Below are 17593 nucleotides of genomic sequence, written 5' to 3'. Positions count from 1 at the left end.
ATGGCTGACTTTACCTAGCTCTCTTAATTAAATCTCTTTCGACACCGAAGTCGTAAATCTAAGTTTAATTTACACAGGAGATCGAGTCTCTTGTAGCACCTGGAGTGTCACACCTGGAGTGCTGCACCTGGAGTGCCACACCTGGAGTGTCACACCTGGAGTGCTGCACCTGGAGTGCCACACCTGGAGTGTCACACCTGGAGTGCTGCACCTGGATTGCCACACCTGGAGTGTCACACCTGGAGTGTCACACCTGGAGTGCTGCACCTGGAGTGCCACACCTGGAGTGTCACACCTGGAGTGCTGCACCTGGAGTGCCACACCTGGAGTGTCACACCTGGAGTGTCACACCTGGAGTGCTGCACCTGGAGTGTCACACCTGGAGTGCTGCACCTGGAGTGTCACACCTGGAGTGCTGCACCTGGAGTGCTGCACCTGGAGTGTCACACCTGGAGTGCTACACCTGGAGTGCCACACCTGGAGTGCCGTACCTGAGGCTGCCCTCCGTGGCACTACACCTGGGAGCAGACGTGCCACCGGGCCATCGGAAGATACGCATCAGTCACACAGACGTCAGACGAGGAGACATACAGGCTTTCAGACAATTCTCGTCTAATAGGTCGCATTTTTAACGTAATCGAGCAGTCCGTTAAGACGAATGGTATTTGTACAAATCAAAGTGCCGTAATGCTGATGTTTTTTCTACTTACCGGCCTCGATATGGTACATAAATGGTTTTGAGGGGATTGTATGTTGCTGGTTAGGAAAACAGTTGCATGCGAACAACGAGCTAAATAGGGGACACCCTCTGGCGAGCGCTCACCCCACAGGCTTCCCACCCCCCAACACACACCCACACACACACACACACACACACACACACACTCACACACACACACACACACACACACACACACACACACACACACACACACACACACACACGCCCACACACACACACACACACACGCACACACACACACACACCCACACACACACACACACACAGAAAGCTCCTAATAGGATCTCAATAAGAATCTGTATTGATTGCCATCTTATCACGCTTGTATCATTGTCCCGGAGAAAAAGAGGATTAATTTAAGAGCAGATTTGTCATATTAAGCCCCATGAGCCGTGTATAAGCCCGTTACTTTATTAAGTAACTCCACGCCTACGCTACTCCCACCAGGTAAATGATTTCAAATGCTTGGGAAGACAACCTAATATATTTTATGTAAGGGAGATTATCAGTGCGATTTTGGAGACAAGACGCCTTATTAAACATTATAAGATTAATGGTTATTTTATCGTGAGTCATTTGGGAGGGGAAGGGGGAATGGGGTCGTCCCAGTGGCCATGTGAAGGAGCACGACCCAAATGCCCAGCCTTCAAGAATTCTGTATAAGTGAAATATTCAGTGCTGAGTCCATAGACTTTAACATTAGTTTAAATAATAATGCCTGGCACTTAAATTTGTTTACACACTCTGTACTCGCCTGCATATAGTCTAGGTTAGCTGCACAAGTGCAGATGTACCTAAATGAAGATAGTTACAGCGCTGGAAGTAATTTTCGAAGGTGTGTGTAAAGAGAGAAAGAGCAGGTGTGGGTAGGGGAAGAGTGGAAAGTGTCCATGGAATCTCTGGGGGAACAGATAGACCCGGGCACCGCCGGACACCCCCACCAGTATGAGAAGAAATTAAACAGACGAAGCCCCGTGGGAGGCGGCTCCTGTTTATACCCAACTAAACTCAAGTCATGCACATGGAACACACAATCACCTGATACATTTATGAGATTCTCTGGAGCAGGACGATGGGATCGAAGGTACGTCCTGGATCGATCCCGATTTTTAAACTCTTATTTACCTGTATTTACCCAAGGGCCACTATCTTCCTAGTGGCCTCGACGGGGACAGGAAGCCGATAACTTGTCTAAGGTTCCTCCCTCCTCCGGTGTTCTAGAGGATTTTTTCGAATCTGGATTTTAAACTGAAGTAATGACTTTAGATTTAGGGCTTCGGCGGGTAGGCGGTTTCACGGGTTTATAACCCGGTAGATGAAAAAGCATCTCCTGTTTTCTGTTTAACTTTCGCTTGAAACAATCCAGAGATAATATGCCTAAATTACACCCAAATTATTATTTGGAGAAATTAACCCCAGGGCCTGAGGAAGTTTATATGAGTGCAACTTCTTCAGCGGGATGAGTGAGGGCACTCAAGTGGTCACTAGCACTCTCATAGTGCTGGAAGTGCTCTTCCTTAATACAGTTCCGCCAAGAGACAGACTGCTTCAGTAATGAGATAAAACTCGAGTAGACTCCGTGGCCCCCTTGTGGAGGCGTGGCTTGGTTGTAAACACTGACAGTGTCGTAATTCTAGGGGGGAGGTCAACAGCTCTATACTGTGAGAGCTCTATTCTCAACAACTGTATTGTAGCAAGTGCTAAGAGAGCTCCCAGACAGAGCACTCAGAAGGACCTGGGAAGCTGAGACATACAGCGTTCAGCACGTGTTTGAAACGAGAACCTTCTTAGTAACCCTTCCATCTCATTCTTCTTCCATCTCATTTTCTATCTCATTCTTCTTTGTCTCTCAGCGTACCTACTCCTGCTTCTGCTGGAATCGCTTCCGCTCCTCCATCTTTTGCCTTTTCATTTTGCTGCTGATGCTGCTACTCTTTCTCCTCATTTTTCTTCTACCTTCCTCTTCCTTCTCTCTCCTTCTCTCTCTCCCTCTCCTTCCCAAGACATTTTTAGTGTATTTTTCCTCGCCTTCACGCCCAGAATTTTATATCTATTGTGATGGGGTGCGGACCATTTCTGATTCCCAGTTCCCGGTTCCTATTCTCGAAATCTGATTCCGGATATCAGATTTCTGTTTGGATCCCGAGGGTAAGAGTGTTGATGAAACTCTCAAGGTGTATCTCTTACCTCTTTCGGGTGTAAGTCTTCCCTCTTTCGGGTGTAACTCTTACCTCTTTCGGGTGTAACTCTTCCCTCTTTCGGGTGTAACTCTTCCCTCTTTCGGGTATATCTCTTACCTCTTTCGGGTGTAACTCTTCCCTCTTTCGGGTGTATCTCTTACCTCTTTCGGGTGTATCTCTTCCCTCTTTCGGGTGTAACTCTTGACACTGGCTGGGGTAGATTTGCTCTTTGGCTTGTAAACAGTCTATAGTTGATCTCCAGACGAGATTCGGTAGCGAATGTTCGGCTCAGTTTAGTCAGGTGAAGTTTGACCCTCGGGTCGGTGGTATTTCAAGCGCTCATAAAGTAATTGTAAGCTGTGACGGGTGTAATTGTAAGCTGTGACGGGTGTACTTGTAAGCTGTGACGGGTGTACTTGTAAGCTGTGACGGGTGTACTTGTAAGCTGTGACGGGTGTACTTGTAAGCTGTGACGGGTGTACTTGTAAGCTGTGACGGGTGTACTTGTAAGCTGTGACGGGTGTAATTGTAAGCTGTGACGGGTGTAATTGTTAGCTGTGACGGGTGTAATTGTGAGCTGTGACGGGTGTAATTGTAAGCTGTGACGGGTGTAATTGTTAGCTGTGACGGGTGTAATTGTGAGCTGTGACGGGTGTAATTGTAAGCTGTGACGGGTGTAATTGTGAGCTGTGACGGGTGTACTTGTAAGCTGTGACGGGTGTAATTGTAAGCTGAACTTAGAGTGGACCATCGGTAAGGAAGATAGTCTCATCCTGAAGATACCTAAATTAGGATAGGAAATTACTAGCTTAAAGGCACAATTGATCTCCTCTGCGACTTTTCCTTCTCATCTCTCTCCCTCCCTCACTCTCTCCCTCTCTCTCTCTCTCTCTCCTCCCCCCTCCTTCCCTCCTCCTCAATAACAACACATGTTCATCAGCAGACAATACATCGTTGAACATCTTGTTCATTATGGTTTGAACAGGCACCTCGAGCAGCTCCACACGCCTGACACCGTATGTGTACAGCGGCTGCTCACACCTGACACCGTATGTGTACAGCGGCTGCTCACACCTGACACCGTATGTGTACAGCGGCTGCTCACACCTGACAGGTCTACAACTGGCTGAGTCTACATTATTATTCCATTTTGAGCATTGTTCACCTGAGGGCCGCAGTTGCTTGATTGATTTACCTTCTCTGTTGTTCGCAGGTGATCCATTTGCGGAGGTGTGGGTACCGAGCCTATTGGGCTAGGTGTAGTGTCCTGGTGGTAGGCCTATGGGGCGAGGTACAGTGTCTATTTACTGCAAGGTGAACAGAGGCATCAGATGAAATTAGCCCTGCCCATTTGTTTCTGCTTCGACCGGGAATCGAACCCCGGCCCATAGGAGTAAGACCCTAGAGCGCTATCCACTCAGCTACGAGGACCTGTGCGTGTAGCTATTTGTTTTAATTTTCAATGTTTTCACACTTTAGTAAGTGTGAGTGCTTCCTACTCACACTTCAGTAAGTGTGAGTGCTTCCTACTCACACTTCAATAAGTGTGAGTGCTTCCTACTCACACTTCAGTAAGTGTGAGTGCTTCCTACTCACACTTCAATAAGTGTGAGTGCTTCCTATTCACACTTCAGTAAGTATGAGTGCTTCCTACTCACACTTCAATAAGTGTTAGTGCTTCCTACTCACACTTCAGTAAGTGTGAGTGCTTCCTACTCACACTTCAATAAGTGTGAGTGCTTCCGACTCACACTTCAGTAAGTGTGAGTACTTCCGACTCACACTTCAGTAAGTGTGAGTGCTTCCTACTCACACTTCAGTAAGTGTGAGTGCTTCCTACTCACACTTCAATAAGTGTGAGTGCTTCCGACTCACACTTCAGTAAGTGTGAGTACTTCCGACTCACACTTCAGTAAGTGTGAGTGCTTCCTACTCACACTTCAGTAAGTGTGAGTACTTCCGACTCACACTTCAGTAAGTGTGAGTGCTTCCTACTCGGATACACTTATGGGATTAGTTTTGGTAATCTGCTCACTAAAGTCAGTAAAGAAATGAATCTCACTTTTACATGCTGTGGGGTTAAAATATCGAGTATATTGTGTAGTGAGAGTTGGTGAAGCTGAGTCTATTATGTGGACCCGAACAATCAATTGTTTATGGGGAATTTTCGTTTCAAAATTTTGATGAGGAGACGAGGAGTGAGGGGAAGGTAAGGGGGAATTAAAAGGGGAATGTGTTCTCATGATACAAAGCGTCCTCCTCATTCTCCTCATTCTCCTCATCCTTCCCTTATTCTTTATCTCCATCCCTACCCCTTTGCAACCTATTCCCATCCTGACTTCCCATTTCTCCTCTTATTTCCATTTCAATCGTCTTTACACACTCTCTCTCTCTCTCATCCTATCGTTCTCTCGCATTTCCCAGAACTGTGTTTGCATAAGGCTCCCCCCTCCCCCCACCAAGGACCCCAACCCCCCCACTAAGGACACCCCCCCTTCCCCCCATACTAAGGACACCCCCTTCCACCCCCCTACCAAGAACCCCAACCCCACATCCCCTCTGGGACTATGCAACTTAAGAGACAATCCCTTTCCTTTTATCCACTTCCAGAGACCTCATTATTTTCCTTTTATGCTAAGAACACTTAGAGAGGCTTGCTGGGCCTGGTCTGGCGGAGTCCCCCCTTCCCCTCACGTCTCATAAACACCTCATCAAAGTGAGAAAATTGTCGTGTCAGCTATACATGTGTGTGTATATGTATACATATACAGCCTGCTTGGAACTCCATTCCTCGTATTTTATTGTGTAATTGTAATTTTATTCAGTAATTGGAAGTTTATTGGCTGATTGTAATCGTAATACGTATTTGTAATATTGTTGTTTATTTTATTGTATGATTGTTATTTGTTTTAATATGTTGCCAATATTTGTCTATTGTTTTCAATCTTCGTCTTCAGTATGAGACGAAGTGGTCCGTCCGGTGGAGACCAGATTAATAACGTCGCGTCAGATCTTGCTCGAGACGCCGTGGAAAGACGAAGCTGAAGTTAGCTTGCTTTCCCGATTCCTGTCTCTTCATTCCTCAACTCCTGTTTCTTCATTCCTCGACTGCTGACACTTCATTCCTCGACTCCTGTTCTTCATTCCTCGACTGCTGACACTCCATTCCTCGACTCCTGTCTCTTCATTCCTCGACTCCTGTCTCTTCATTCCTCGACTCCTGTCCCTTCATTCCTCGACTCCTGTCCCTTCATTCCTCGACTCCTGTCTCTTCATTCCTCGACTCCTGTCCATTCATTCCTCGACTCCTGTCTCTTCATTCCTCAACTCCTGTCTCTTTATTCCTCGACTCCTGTCTCTTCATTCCTCGACTCCTGTCCCTTCATTCCTCGACTCCTGTCTCTTCATTCCTCGACTCCTGTTCTTCATTCCTCGACTCCTGTCCCTTCATTCCTCGACTCCTGTCTCTTCATTCCTCGACTCCTGTCTCTTCATTCCTCGACTCCTGTCCCTTCATTCCTCGACTCCTGTCCCTTCATTCCTCGACTCCTGTCTCTTCATTCCTCGACTCCTGTCCATTCATTCCTCGACTCCTGTCTCTTCATTCCTCAACTCCTGTCTCTTTATTCCTCGACTCCTGTCTCTTCATTCCTCGACTCCTGTCTCTTCATTCCTCGACTCCTGTTCTTCATTCCTCGACTCCTGTCCCTTCATTCCTCGACTCCTGTTCTTCATTCCTCGACTCCTGTCCCTTCATTCCTCGACTCCTGTCCCTTCATTCCTCGACTCCTGTCTCTTCATTCCTCGACTCCTGTCCCTTCATTCCTCGACTCCTGTCTCTTCATTCCTCGACTCCTGTCCCTTCATTTCTCGACTCCTGTCTCTTCATTCCTCGACTCCTGTCCCTTCATTCCTCGACTCCTGTCTCTTCATTCCTCGACTCCTGTCCCTTCATTCCTCGACTCCTGTCCCTTCATTCCTCGACTCCTGTCCCTTCATTCCTCGACTCCTGTCCCTTCATTCCTCGACTCCTGTCTCTTCATTCCTCGACTCCTGTCCCTTCATTCCTCGACTCCTGTCCCTTCATTCCTCGACTCCTGTCTCTTCATTCCTCGACTCCTGACACTTTAAAGAACTTACATAAAGAATATGAAGGTCAGCCGCCAATTTCCATTTGCATTAACCTCCATTTCCAGCAGTATTAACTTCTTGGAGCGTCGGCTTCCAAGAGCATCGGCTTCCAGGAGCGTCGGCATCCAGGAGCGTCGGCTTCCAGGAGCGTCGGCTTCCAAGAGCATCGGCTTCCAGGAGCGTCGACTTCCAGGAGCGTCGGCTTCCAGGAGCGTCGGCTTCCAAGAGCATCGGCTTCCAAGAGCATCGGCTTCCAGGAGCGTCGGCATCCAGGAGCGTCGGCTTCCAAGAGCATCAGCTTCCAGGAGCGTCGGCATCCAAGAGCGTCGGCTTCCAAGAGCATCGGCTTCCAGGAGCGTCGGCATCCAGGAGCGTCGGCTTCCAAGAGCATCGGCTTCCAGGAGCGTCGGCTTCCAGGAGCGTCGGCTTCCAGGAGCGTCGGCTTCCAGGAGCGTCGGCTTCCAGGAGCGTCGGCTTCCAGGAGCGTCGACTTCCAGGAGCGTCGGCTTCCAGGAGCGTCGACTTCCAGGAGCGTCGGCTTCCAGGAGCGTCGGCTTCCAGGAGCGTCGGCTTCCAGGAGCGTCGGCTTCCAGGAGCGTCGGCTTCCAGGAGCGTCGACTTCCAGGAGCGTCGGCTTCCAGGAGCGTCGGCTTCCAGGAGCGTCGGCTTCCAGGAGCGTCGGCTTCCAAGAGCGTCGACTTCCAGGAGCGTCGGCTTCCAGGAGCGTCGGCTTCCAGGAGCGTCGGCTTCCAGGAGCGTGTGCTTCCAGGAGCGTCGGCTTCCAGGAGCGTCGGCTTCCAGGCGCGTCGACTTCCAGGACCGCCGGCTTCCAGGAGCGTCGGCTTCCAAGAGCGTCGCCTTCCAAGAGCGTCAACGCCCTGGGTTCACAGATAAGATGGAGCTCATTGAGCTCTCTGGAGACAAGACGTCGAGGGAGCTCTTTAGAGACAGGAGACGTAAAAGAGCTTCCAGGAGGTAAGACTCCTACAAGAGCACATCTGCCCAAGGAGAGAAAGAGAGGTTCTCGGCTTGACTATATCTCAAGGCAGCCTCTCTCTAGTATATTGTGCGGAGCTGTGCATCTTACATGATGCATTGCTTCCAGCATCCCATGTCCGTATGGGAGATGAGGAAATGGGCCGGAGATGAGAGAGAGATGGGTGGTGGTGATGCGTAAATAAGGAAGAGAGGGGGATAAAGAGAGGAGAGAATGTGCCAAAAAATGTATGGTCATAGATGAAGAGGGTGAAAAGTGTACCTAGCATTTTTATATACAAAAAATAGCATTAATTCTTAATGATTATTTTACACCGGGTCTCTGTCATCTGTTATTACTCAATTACCGTTTTTCTGTTGGTCAATTACCTTCAATTATTTCCAAGATATCTTCAATCATCAGTCAGGTAAAATATATCAAAATTTAATTACTTTCCATTATTACTCAGTTACCTTCTCTCAGTCAGTTACCATCTATCATCAATCATCATCTATCAGCTCTCCATCATCCTGAACACAGCACCAACGCGAAATCGACTTGAGAATGGTCCAGGACGGACCGAAACGTCGTCGTCCCTTCACCTTCTAGTGTGTGGTCTGGTCAACATACTTCAGCCACGTTATTGTGACTCATCGCCTGCACCAACGCGAAACTCCGACGAGCGGGCACCCCTGACTTGAGATATATTAATTAATGTATTGGCCGTATTAGCGAAGGAGCCGGTTTACAGAGTGAGATATTTATGTTAATATATTCCATTTGGTGGGAGGGAAGCGGAGAGTTGTGATGGCCGCAAGTCAGAGGCAGCCGCCTTCAAACTTCCAAACAACTTTATTAAAAACTCCGCTGGTTTAAAATCTAGTTTTTTTTTTAAGTGAAATAGGCAAATTGAATGATTTTCCGTTGCAATTGCATAAGGCAAGAAACATGTACATTCAAATAATCAACATGTAACTGAACAGTTAAATATGTATATATATATGTGATCTACATCTATATATTAGAAAGTCTGTTCAAGGCTAGAGACGAGACCTTTTGGGGGTAGCCTCGCCTAATTTTAAAAGGTCACTTTTCATGGACACGTGCCCAACATGGTTGATTCAAGGTTGACATAAATTAAACGAATGCCACTTGACACAGTCCCAAGGCTACCCTCACACAACTAATTTTGCAATATCCTAATACTCTGATTTAATATTTTTGTATTATTTTCCCCATATTATTAAAAAATTAATCACTGCAAAACTGTTCATCAAATTATATCATACTTTGTAACTAGCCGTAATAGGAGACTGCTAAATATACTCAGCAGATGAGTAGATTCAGCAGCCTTAGATGAGTGTACATACACACTCATCTAAGGATAGGATAGTTGGGAGGAGGATAGTGATATCCAACAGCACTCTCCAGGATAATCATAACATTATGGCCCTTCCGACCGCTTTTTGTTTTCATGCATGACTAAGTAGGCTCGCCTCGCCTTATTTACATATGACGCGGCGAGGTATTTCATCATATCTTAAGAGACTTAGATGCTGTTATTATCCCGGCCAGAGATGGAGGGATGCTGGGCAGTGTCTGGGAGAGACGGGGGATGCTGGGCAGTGTCTGGGATGGATAGGCAGTGTCTGGGATGGATAGGCAGTGTCTGGGATAGATGGGCAGTGTCTGGGATGGATGGACAGTGTCTGGGATGGATGGACAGTGTCTGGGATGGATGGGCAGTGTCTGGGATGAATGGGCAGTGTCTGGGATGGATAGGCAGTGTCTGGGATGGATGGGCAGTGTCTGGAATGAATGGGCAGTGTCTGGGATGGATGGGCAGTGTCTGGGATGGATGGGCAGTGTCTGGGATAGATGGGCAGTGTCTGGGATGGATAGGCAGTGTCTGGAATGAATGGGCAGTGTCTGGAATGAATGGGCAGTGTCTGGAATGAATGGGCAGTGTCTGGGATGAATGGGCAGTGTCTGGGAAAGAGGGGGAATGCTGGACAGTGTCTCGGAGGGGGGGGGGGGTTGCTGGGGAGTGTCTGGGAGAGCCGAAAAGGGAAAATATACCCCATCTCTCCGTGAGGACAAAAGGACTGGGCCGACAGTGGATACGATACAAACATGGATTGCGTGGAGGTGGTGAGATCTCCTGTAAACAGCAAGCTTTCTCTCCCCGCGGAGGAAATGTGGGAGAGAATATGGAAGAGAGGTTGGTGAGGGGGGGTGAAGGAACGGAAAGGGGTGGGGACACGGGAAAACCAATGCTCGGTATCTCTAAGGGTTGGTATCGCTCGGTATCTCTAAGGGTTGGTATCGCTCGGTACCTCCAAGGGCTGGTATCGCTCGGTAAGACTTCGTAGTTATAAATTAGAAGACGCAAGATCTCCTTCCTCGTCCGGTGTTCTCTTCATCTCCGGAAATTATCGCAGCTTCTTCCTTAATTCTTCCTTGTGTTCCTCCTTTCTTCACACTTCCTCTTTTCCCTTACTTTCACATCCCCCCCCCCCCACGTATTTCTCTTCCTCTTTCTTCCCCTATTCTACATCTCCTACCTCAAGCCCTTCGTAGACACTCCCTCCCTCCCTTCTCCTGCCCTTCCTCCTGCCCCCTCTTCCAGCTCCCTCCTACTGCCTCCTCCTCCTGCCCCCCCTCCTTCCCCCCCCCCCTCCTCCTGCCCCCCCTCCTCCCCCCATTAATTCCCATGTTGACACGCCATGCCTCTCTCTATCACACTTCCTGAACAATTCAACATGAGAAAAAATTGTAATGAGGAGTAAAGATCAATATCTGTGAGCTGCGGCAACTTATAAATGTGTGAGTGTGTGTCTACTCACCTATTTTGTACCTGCAGGATCGAGCTTTAACTCTCGGAGCCCGCTTTTCTAGCCTCTGGCTGTTTAATGCAGTGACTCGTGGCCTGTTTATCTATCATATCTGCTTTTAAAGTTCAGGATTTCAGTTGCTTCTATAACCAGTTTCTTTAGGTCATTCCATTTACCTCACTAGTCACTAGCGCTAAAAGAAAACTTTCTGACATCTCTATGACACATCTGGGGTCTCAAGCTTCCATCCGAAGCTCAACGCCCGCAAGCGCAACTAGGTGAGTACACACACACACACACACACACAAACACACACACACACACACACATACAGCAGCCATGTAGACCTTTCTTTCACGCAATTCACGTTGGTAGTTAAGTACTTAAGGAGAAGTGTAGAGGTGGTGTTGGGGGTGGGGTGTTGGGGGGGGGGTGTTGGGGGGGTGTTGGGGGGGTGTTGGGGGGTAGGTAGTGGTGGGAGTGTAGTGAAGGAGGGGCTGGGGGGGGGGAGGCAGTTTAGAGGAGGTGAGATGGATTGGAGACTGAGGGGGGGGGAGGGGGTTATGGTGGGGTTTGTGGTGATTGGAACATTAGCCCCACATAACAGCCTCCCACATCAACTATCGTCTGAACGCAGAGGTCATCTGTTGCTTCTTGCAATATTAAGTCACTTTATAAGTCACTTTACACCTTTTTCATTGTTTATTTCTTATCCTCCTCCTCCTCGTCCCATAATAAGGTCTTTCTTGCGCCATGTTGCACAACATTGCAAGCTCAGAGGTGTTAAACATTACAAGCTCAGAGGTGTTAAACATTGCAAGCTCAGAGGTGTTAAACACTGCAAGCTCAGAGGTGTTAAACATTGCAAGCTCAGAGGTGTTAAACATTGCAAGCTCAGAGGTGTTAAACATTGCAAGCTCAGGGGGTGTTGAAGCTCGTGCTTCTCTAATAACATTGTCTCCTCTGTTATTGCATCAGTGCAGCCTGGTGCATCTTCATGATATTTGCAACAATAGTTGCAATATCTGACTCTAAACTCATCCAGTTAATTCACACACATATTTTCTTATGGAGTTCTCTACATGTTCAATAACCAATTTGAGTTAATTCATTGTATAAATGTATGAGATGTATTTCTCCCCTCCCCCCCTTCGTGAATAGTTCTTGTTTACTTGACCCTGGGGGAGAGGTCAGCTATGCCCTCGATCTGGATTGGTCAGAACGTGGACCTTTTAGCGTGGTCCACGTTCGATTCCCGATGGTGCAAGTGGTTGGAAACTGGGCGTTTCATCACCTCCGTTCTCGTACCCGAGCTCCATATTGTCATTTCGTAGCTTCCTGTCCTCATATCCCAGCTCCAGGTCCTCATATCCCAGCTCCAGGTCCTCATATCCCAGCTCCTGGTCCTCATATCCCAGCTCCTGGTTCTTAAATCCCAGCTCCTAGCGCTCATATCCCAGCTCCTCGTCCTCATATCCCAGCTCCTCGTCCTCATATCCTAGCTATTGGTCCTGATATCCCAGATATCGGTCCTCATATCCCAGCTATTGGTCCTCATATCCCAGCTATCGGTCCTCATATCCCAGCTATTGGTCCTTAAATCCTAACTCCTGGCCCATAAATCCCAGCTCCTGGTCCTCATATCCAAGCTCCTGATCACAAAAATCCCAGCTCCTAACCCTTAAATTCCCAGCTCCTGGTCCTCATATCCCAGCTCCTGGTCCTCATATCCCAGCTCCAGGTCCTCATATCCCAGCTCCTGGTCCTCATATCCCAGCTTCTGGTCCTTAAATCCCAGCTCCTGATTCTCATATCCCTGCTCCAGCCTAGCTTCTGGTCCTTAAATCCCAGCTCCTGGTCCTCATATCCCAGCTCCAGGTCCTCATATCCCAGCTCCTGGTCCTCATATCCCAGCTTCTGGTCCTTAAATCCCACCTCCTGATTCTCATATCCCTGCTCCAGCCTAGCTTCTGGTCCTTAAATCCCAGCTCCTGGTCCTCATATCCCAGCTCCTGGTCCATAAATCCCAGCTCCAGATAAATCACCTGTTCGCGGAAGCTTAAGAGGCTTTCAGTGAGGTCAGCAGCGCTTCAATGCCTGCAACATTTCCCCCCCCCTCCCTAATGCCTTGCAACGGGTCTCAAATTGCAGAAAACATTTGTCAGGCACTTGCAACTGTTTGTTCTGGCGCTTGTGTGTAAAGACAGCGGCTCTCGTGCATCTTGCAACCCCCCCCCCCCTCCACCCTCCCACCCCCTCCACCCCCCCTCCACCCCCCCCCCCCCTCGTATATTGCAACGCTCAACGACACCCATCAATATTGCAGCGTTTAATTTGATTGTCAAATGTTGTCGTTTTCGTGTATCGTTTATCATTCGTTTAAGATTTCATCGTTAGTTTCAGTGAGACTTTTTCGTTAGACTTAAGGGAGTCCATTGCACACACAGATATCACACTAAGGTGATGCATCAAATGAATGAATCCACAAGGGCCGTGACGAGGATTCGAACCTGCGTCCGGGAGCATCCCAGACACTGCCTTAATCTTAGACTGAGCTACGACTCTTTTTTTTTTTACCCTGTCGTAGCTCAGTCGATTAAGGCAGTGTCTGGGATGCTCCCGGACGCAGGTTCGAATCCTCGTCACGGCCCTTGTGGATTTGTTCATTTAAGGGAGTCCCCTTTAAGTCCCCCCTTAAAGTTTTCCCCCTTCCAATTTAAAGGACAAATTAAAGTCTTATTTTGAGATTGTATTCCTCGTGTCATCAGTTCAAAAAATACATTTTACAGCTTGCAATAAACTTTGTGTTAACTTAATGCCGTGCAACAAAAAAAAATATCTGCAACTTTCAATACCTATTCACCACCTTGCTAATTTTGCAACCAATTTTGCAACATATGGATGAACTCTTGCAGTAATCTTGATGGCCAAGAAAACTTTCTTAATAACGTGCAATTTCTGCTTCACACTTGTTGAGTTTTCTCTGGAGAGTTTGTGTCGTGAATAGTGACGCTTGACAGATAGCTTGGAGGGTGAGCTTAGTAGCTTGGAGGGTGAGCTTAGTAGCTTGGAGGGTGAGGTTAGTAGCTTGGAGGGTGGGCTTAGTAGCTTGGAGGGTGAGCTTAGTAGCTTGGAGGGTGAGCTTAGTAGCTTGGAGGGTGGGCTTGGTAGCTTGGAGGGTGAGCTTGGTAGCTTGGAGGGTGAGCTTGGTAGCTTGGAGGGTGGGCTTGGTAGCTTGGAGGGTGGGCTTGGTAGCTTGGAGGGTGAGCTTGGTAGCTTGGAGGGTGGGCTTGGTAGCTTGGAGGGTGGGCTTGGTAGCTTGGAGGGTGAGCTTAGTAGCTTGGAGGGTGAGCTTAGTAGCTTGGAGGGTGAGCTTAGTAGCTTGGAGGGTGAGCTTGGTAGCTTGGAGGGTAAGGTTAGTAGCTTGGAGGGTGAGCTTAGTAGCTTGGAGGGTAAGGTTAGTAGCTTGGAGGGTGAGCTTAATAGCTTGGAGGGTGAGTTTAATAGCTTGGAGGGTGAGTTTAATAGCTTGGAGGGTGAGCTTAATAGCTTGGAGGGTGAGCTTAATAGCTTGGAGGGTGAGTTTAATAGCTTGGAGGGTGAGCTTAATAGCTTGGAGGGTGAGCTTAATAGCTTGGAGGGTGAGCTTAATACCTTGGAGGGTGAGTTTAATAGCTTGAAGGGTGAGCTCACTAGCTGTCACTCAGAAACTGGCGTCTTGAAAAGTCCCCTAAACAATTATAAGGGTAACGCTCAAGGGTTTGTTTATGGATTCAGTTGCCCTCAAAACCTCGCTGAGGACTTATAGAACTTAAGCGAATTTATGAACCTCCCTCAAGTTCTTTGCAACAGTATGCAATATTATTTAAAGCCTACTTGACTAATAAGCTCAATGATATTGAGCAGGATAAGAAATATTGCCGGAACAACCGTGGACATTTTCAAGAGGAAACTAGATTTATTCCTCCAAGGAGTGCCGGACCAACCGGGCTGTGGTGGGTATGTGGGCCTGCGGGCCGCTCCAAGCAACAGCCTAGTGGACCAAACTCTCACAAGTCGAGCCTGGCCTCGGGCCGGGCTTGGGGAGTAGAAGAACTCCCAGAACCCCATCAACCAGGTATCAACCAGGTATCAACCAGGGCGGCTTGCGACCCCTGTTGTCAGTTGCAATCTTCATGCTAAAGATTAGAACACATCCGTGACAGCCGGTAATGTACTTGAGTGCATCATTGCAACCTCAATGTCAATATGATCTTCTTGCAACACCTGAGTCGCTCGTAACACCATTGGTTTCAAGATATAGCAACTCCCTTTGCAACACATGATATAGCAACACCTTGCAAATCGTTTGTAATCGCGTGCAATGGAAAACCCGATGAAATATTTTAACATTGACATTTTAACATTCTTGAAATATTTCAAGATCTTCCAGTAATACCGTAGTGTTGCAGAGTCTCTGTGTGCAACATATGTTTAATAAGATCACGTGGCTAACAGCTTGCGACACACAGTGGGGGGGGAGGGGGGGGGGGGGTGTTTTTGCCACGCCTTGATAGTTTGCAAGCGTCTTCTAAATAACTTGCAACAGCTGCCTGATGGCACCCAGCCCTGACTTAATGGCTCTCAGGCCCCCGCTGGGTACCTTGCAACAGTGGTTAACATCTGCAACATTTATGTAATAGCTTGCAATAAGTAAGCATATATTGGGCAATAGTTCGCGCGGAAGGATCTTGTATGCAATGCAGATTGTGTACCTGTATTACCCCCCCTTCCCCCTCCTTTCCTTTTAGGGTGGGTGAGGAGGTACGGAGGGGGGGATACACCCCCACCCCCACACACACCCACGCCCACACCCCCACACCCCCACACCCACATCTAAAGTCTACTCCTTCCCTTTTAGGGTGGGTGAGGAGGTACGGAGGGGGGGATACACCCCCACCCACACCCACACACCCACGCCCACGCCCACACCCACACCCCCACACCCACATCTAAAGTCTATTTGAAACGACAAACTTTATCTCCTTTCTAACTGACCGTCGAAATAGCTACCTGCTCCTCTATTCACTTTCTTGTCCTTCTGTCTCATCTCTTTCTCATGCCTCAACTCTCCTCTCTCTCTCTCTCTCTCTCTCTCTCTCTCTCTCTCTCTCTCTCTCTCTCTCTCTCTCTCTCTCTCTCTCTCTCTCTCTCTCTCTCTCTCTCTCTTCACTCATGGTATGAGACCTCCGGGTGTTCAGATGGGTTAATCCTAACACTAAGGGTGTTACATTGATAAAAATGAACAGTGAAGCCTCCACCTGAGTACTTCAACAAGCACAGTGGAAACCTTAAACAGAGCATGAGTTATTGATTTAATTGACGGAGTTCTTCACACAGTGTCTGAGGGGGAAGGAAGGTTTGGTGTAGGAGTTGCAAAGAGAGGGTCAGAGGGTTAAAATGATAAGAAATTAGGTTGAAAGGAGGGGGCACCATCCCTTGAAAATAGGGGTAGGTTTCTGTAGTGCACCTGGCTCATGGACCAAGGGTAATGGGGGATAGGCTGACACCTGGGGACGGTGGGGAAGGGGATAGGCTGACACCTGGGGACGGTGGGGAAGGGGATAGGCTGACACCAGGGACAACGATGGCCTGCAGTCGTTTCGAAGCAATGGTTCCTAAGCACCTGAAAAGTTTGTGTGTGTGTGTGGAAGCGGAGGAGAAGATGAGAGTCCTCAGTCCTCAGGTCCTGGAACACCATTTGACTAATGGTGGGGCAAGGGAGAGAGAGAGAGAGAGAGAGAGAGAGAGAGAGAGAGAGAGAGAGAGAGAGAGAGAGAGAGAGAGAGAGAGAGAGAGAGAGAGAGAGAGAGAGAAAGGTAGTGAGGGAGGTGGGGGGGGGGAGGGGGGTAAGCTGGAACTCTTGGTGAGTGAAGAATGGGTTAACTCTGAATGTCCAGGTGGCCGCAGATAAAGAAAAGGAGGTGACATAAGTGTTTTCTGGTCCAACGAGGGGAGTACAAAGGGGCCGCGTTGAAGGAAAAGGGGTTCAACATTAGGGATAAGGGAAATAGGGGTACAGCAATTAGGTGTGTGAGACGGAATATGAGTTCAACACTGTAAATTGAGGGGTCGGAGGTTCAGCAATTGGCCGAGGGGGGAAGAGTGTTCAGCACGAGGGGTAAGGGGAATTGGATTCAAGAATAGGGGGGTTAGGAGAAGAGTGTTTAGCATTGAAAGAGGGGAATGGGGGGGGGGGGTGTTCAGCAATGGGGTGACCTAACCTTTCAGTATTTTCAATGTGTGTATAATGAAATTTTTCTCTCGTCTGCGTTCCATAACGACAGTTTAAGGGATTCGAACCGGTCCCAGCAATTTAAGTACCTTACTGTTTCATTTTATCTTCAAAGTCTGAATCGATTTTGAATCATTTCCGTTCGATGGTGTCGGAATGCATAGAAGACATTCAGAATCCTTTCATATTAACAAGATACCTTCAAGGCGTTTTACTGAGGGGGAAAATTACGTACGTGGTGTGAGTGTGTGTGTGTGTGTGTGTGTGTGTGTGTGTGTGTGTGTGTGTGTGTGTGTGTGTGTGTGTGTGTGTGTGTGTGTGCGGGGGTTGAGCTTTTGCTCTTTGGTTCCGCCTCTCAATCGTCAATCAACTGGTGTACAGATTCCTGAGCCTACTGGGGTCTGTCATATCTACATTTGAAACTGTATATGGAGTCAGCCTCCACCACATCACTGC

General features: G+C 48.3%; 1 protein-coding gene across 1 annotated transcript; it reads right to left on the bottom strand.

Moving 5' to 3' along the window:
* Positions 1-13804: 13804 nt before the first annotated feature.
* On the bottom strand, positions 13805-15150 carry LOC138366761 (adventurous-gliding motility protein Z-like). The gene is made up of 2 exons (XM_069328039.1): positions 15081-15150; positions 13805-14517 (listed from the first exon to the last, which is right to left on the bottom strand). Exons 1-2 carry the CDS (start codon positions 15148-15150, stop codon positions 13805-13807), a joined length of 783 nt encoding a protein of 260 aa, XP_069184140.1.
* Between the last annotated feature and the right edge of the window lie 2443 nt (positions 15151-17593).

This window comes from Procambarus clarkii, chromosome 20 (genome assembly GCF_040958095.1).
Source record: "Procambarus clarkii isolate CNS0578487 chromosome 20, FALCON_Pclarkii_2.0, whole genome shotgun sequence".
NCBI lineage: Eukaryota > Metazoa > Arthropoda > Malacostraca > Decapoda > Cambaridae > Procambarus > Procambarus clarkii.
The sequence above is the reverse complement of the archived record's forward strand: the minus strand, read 5'-3'. Positions and strand labels throughout refer to the sequence as shown.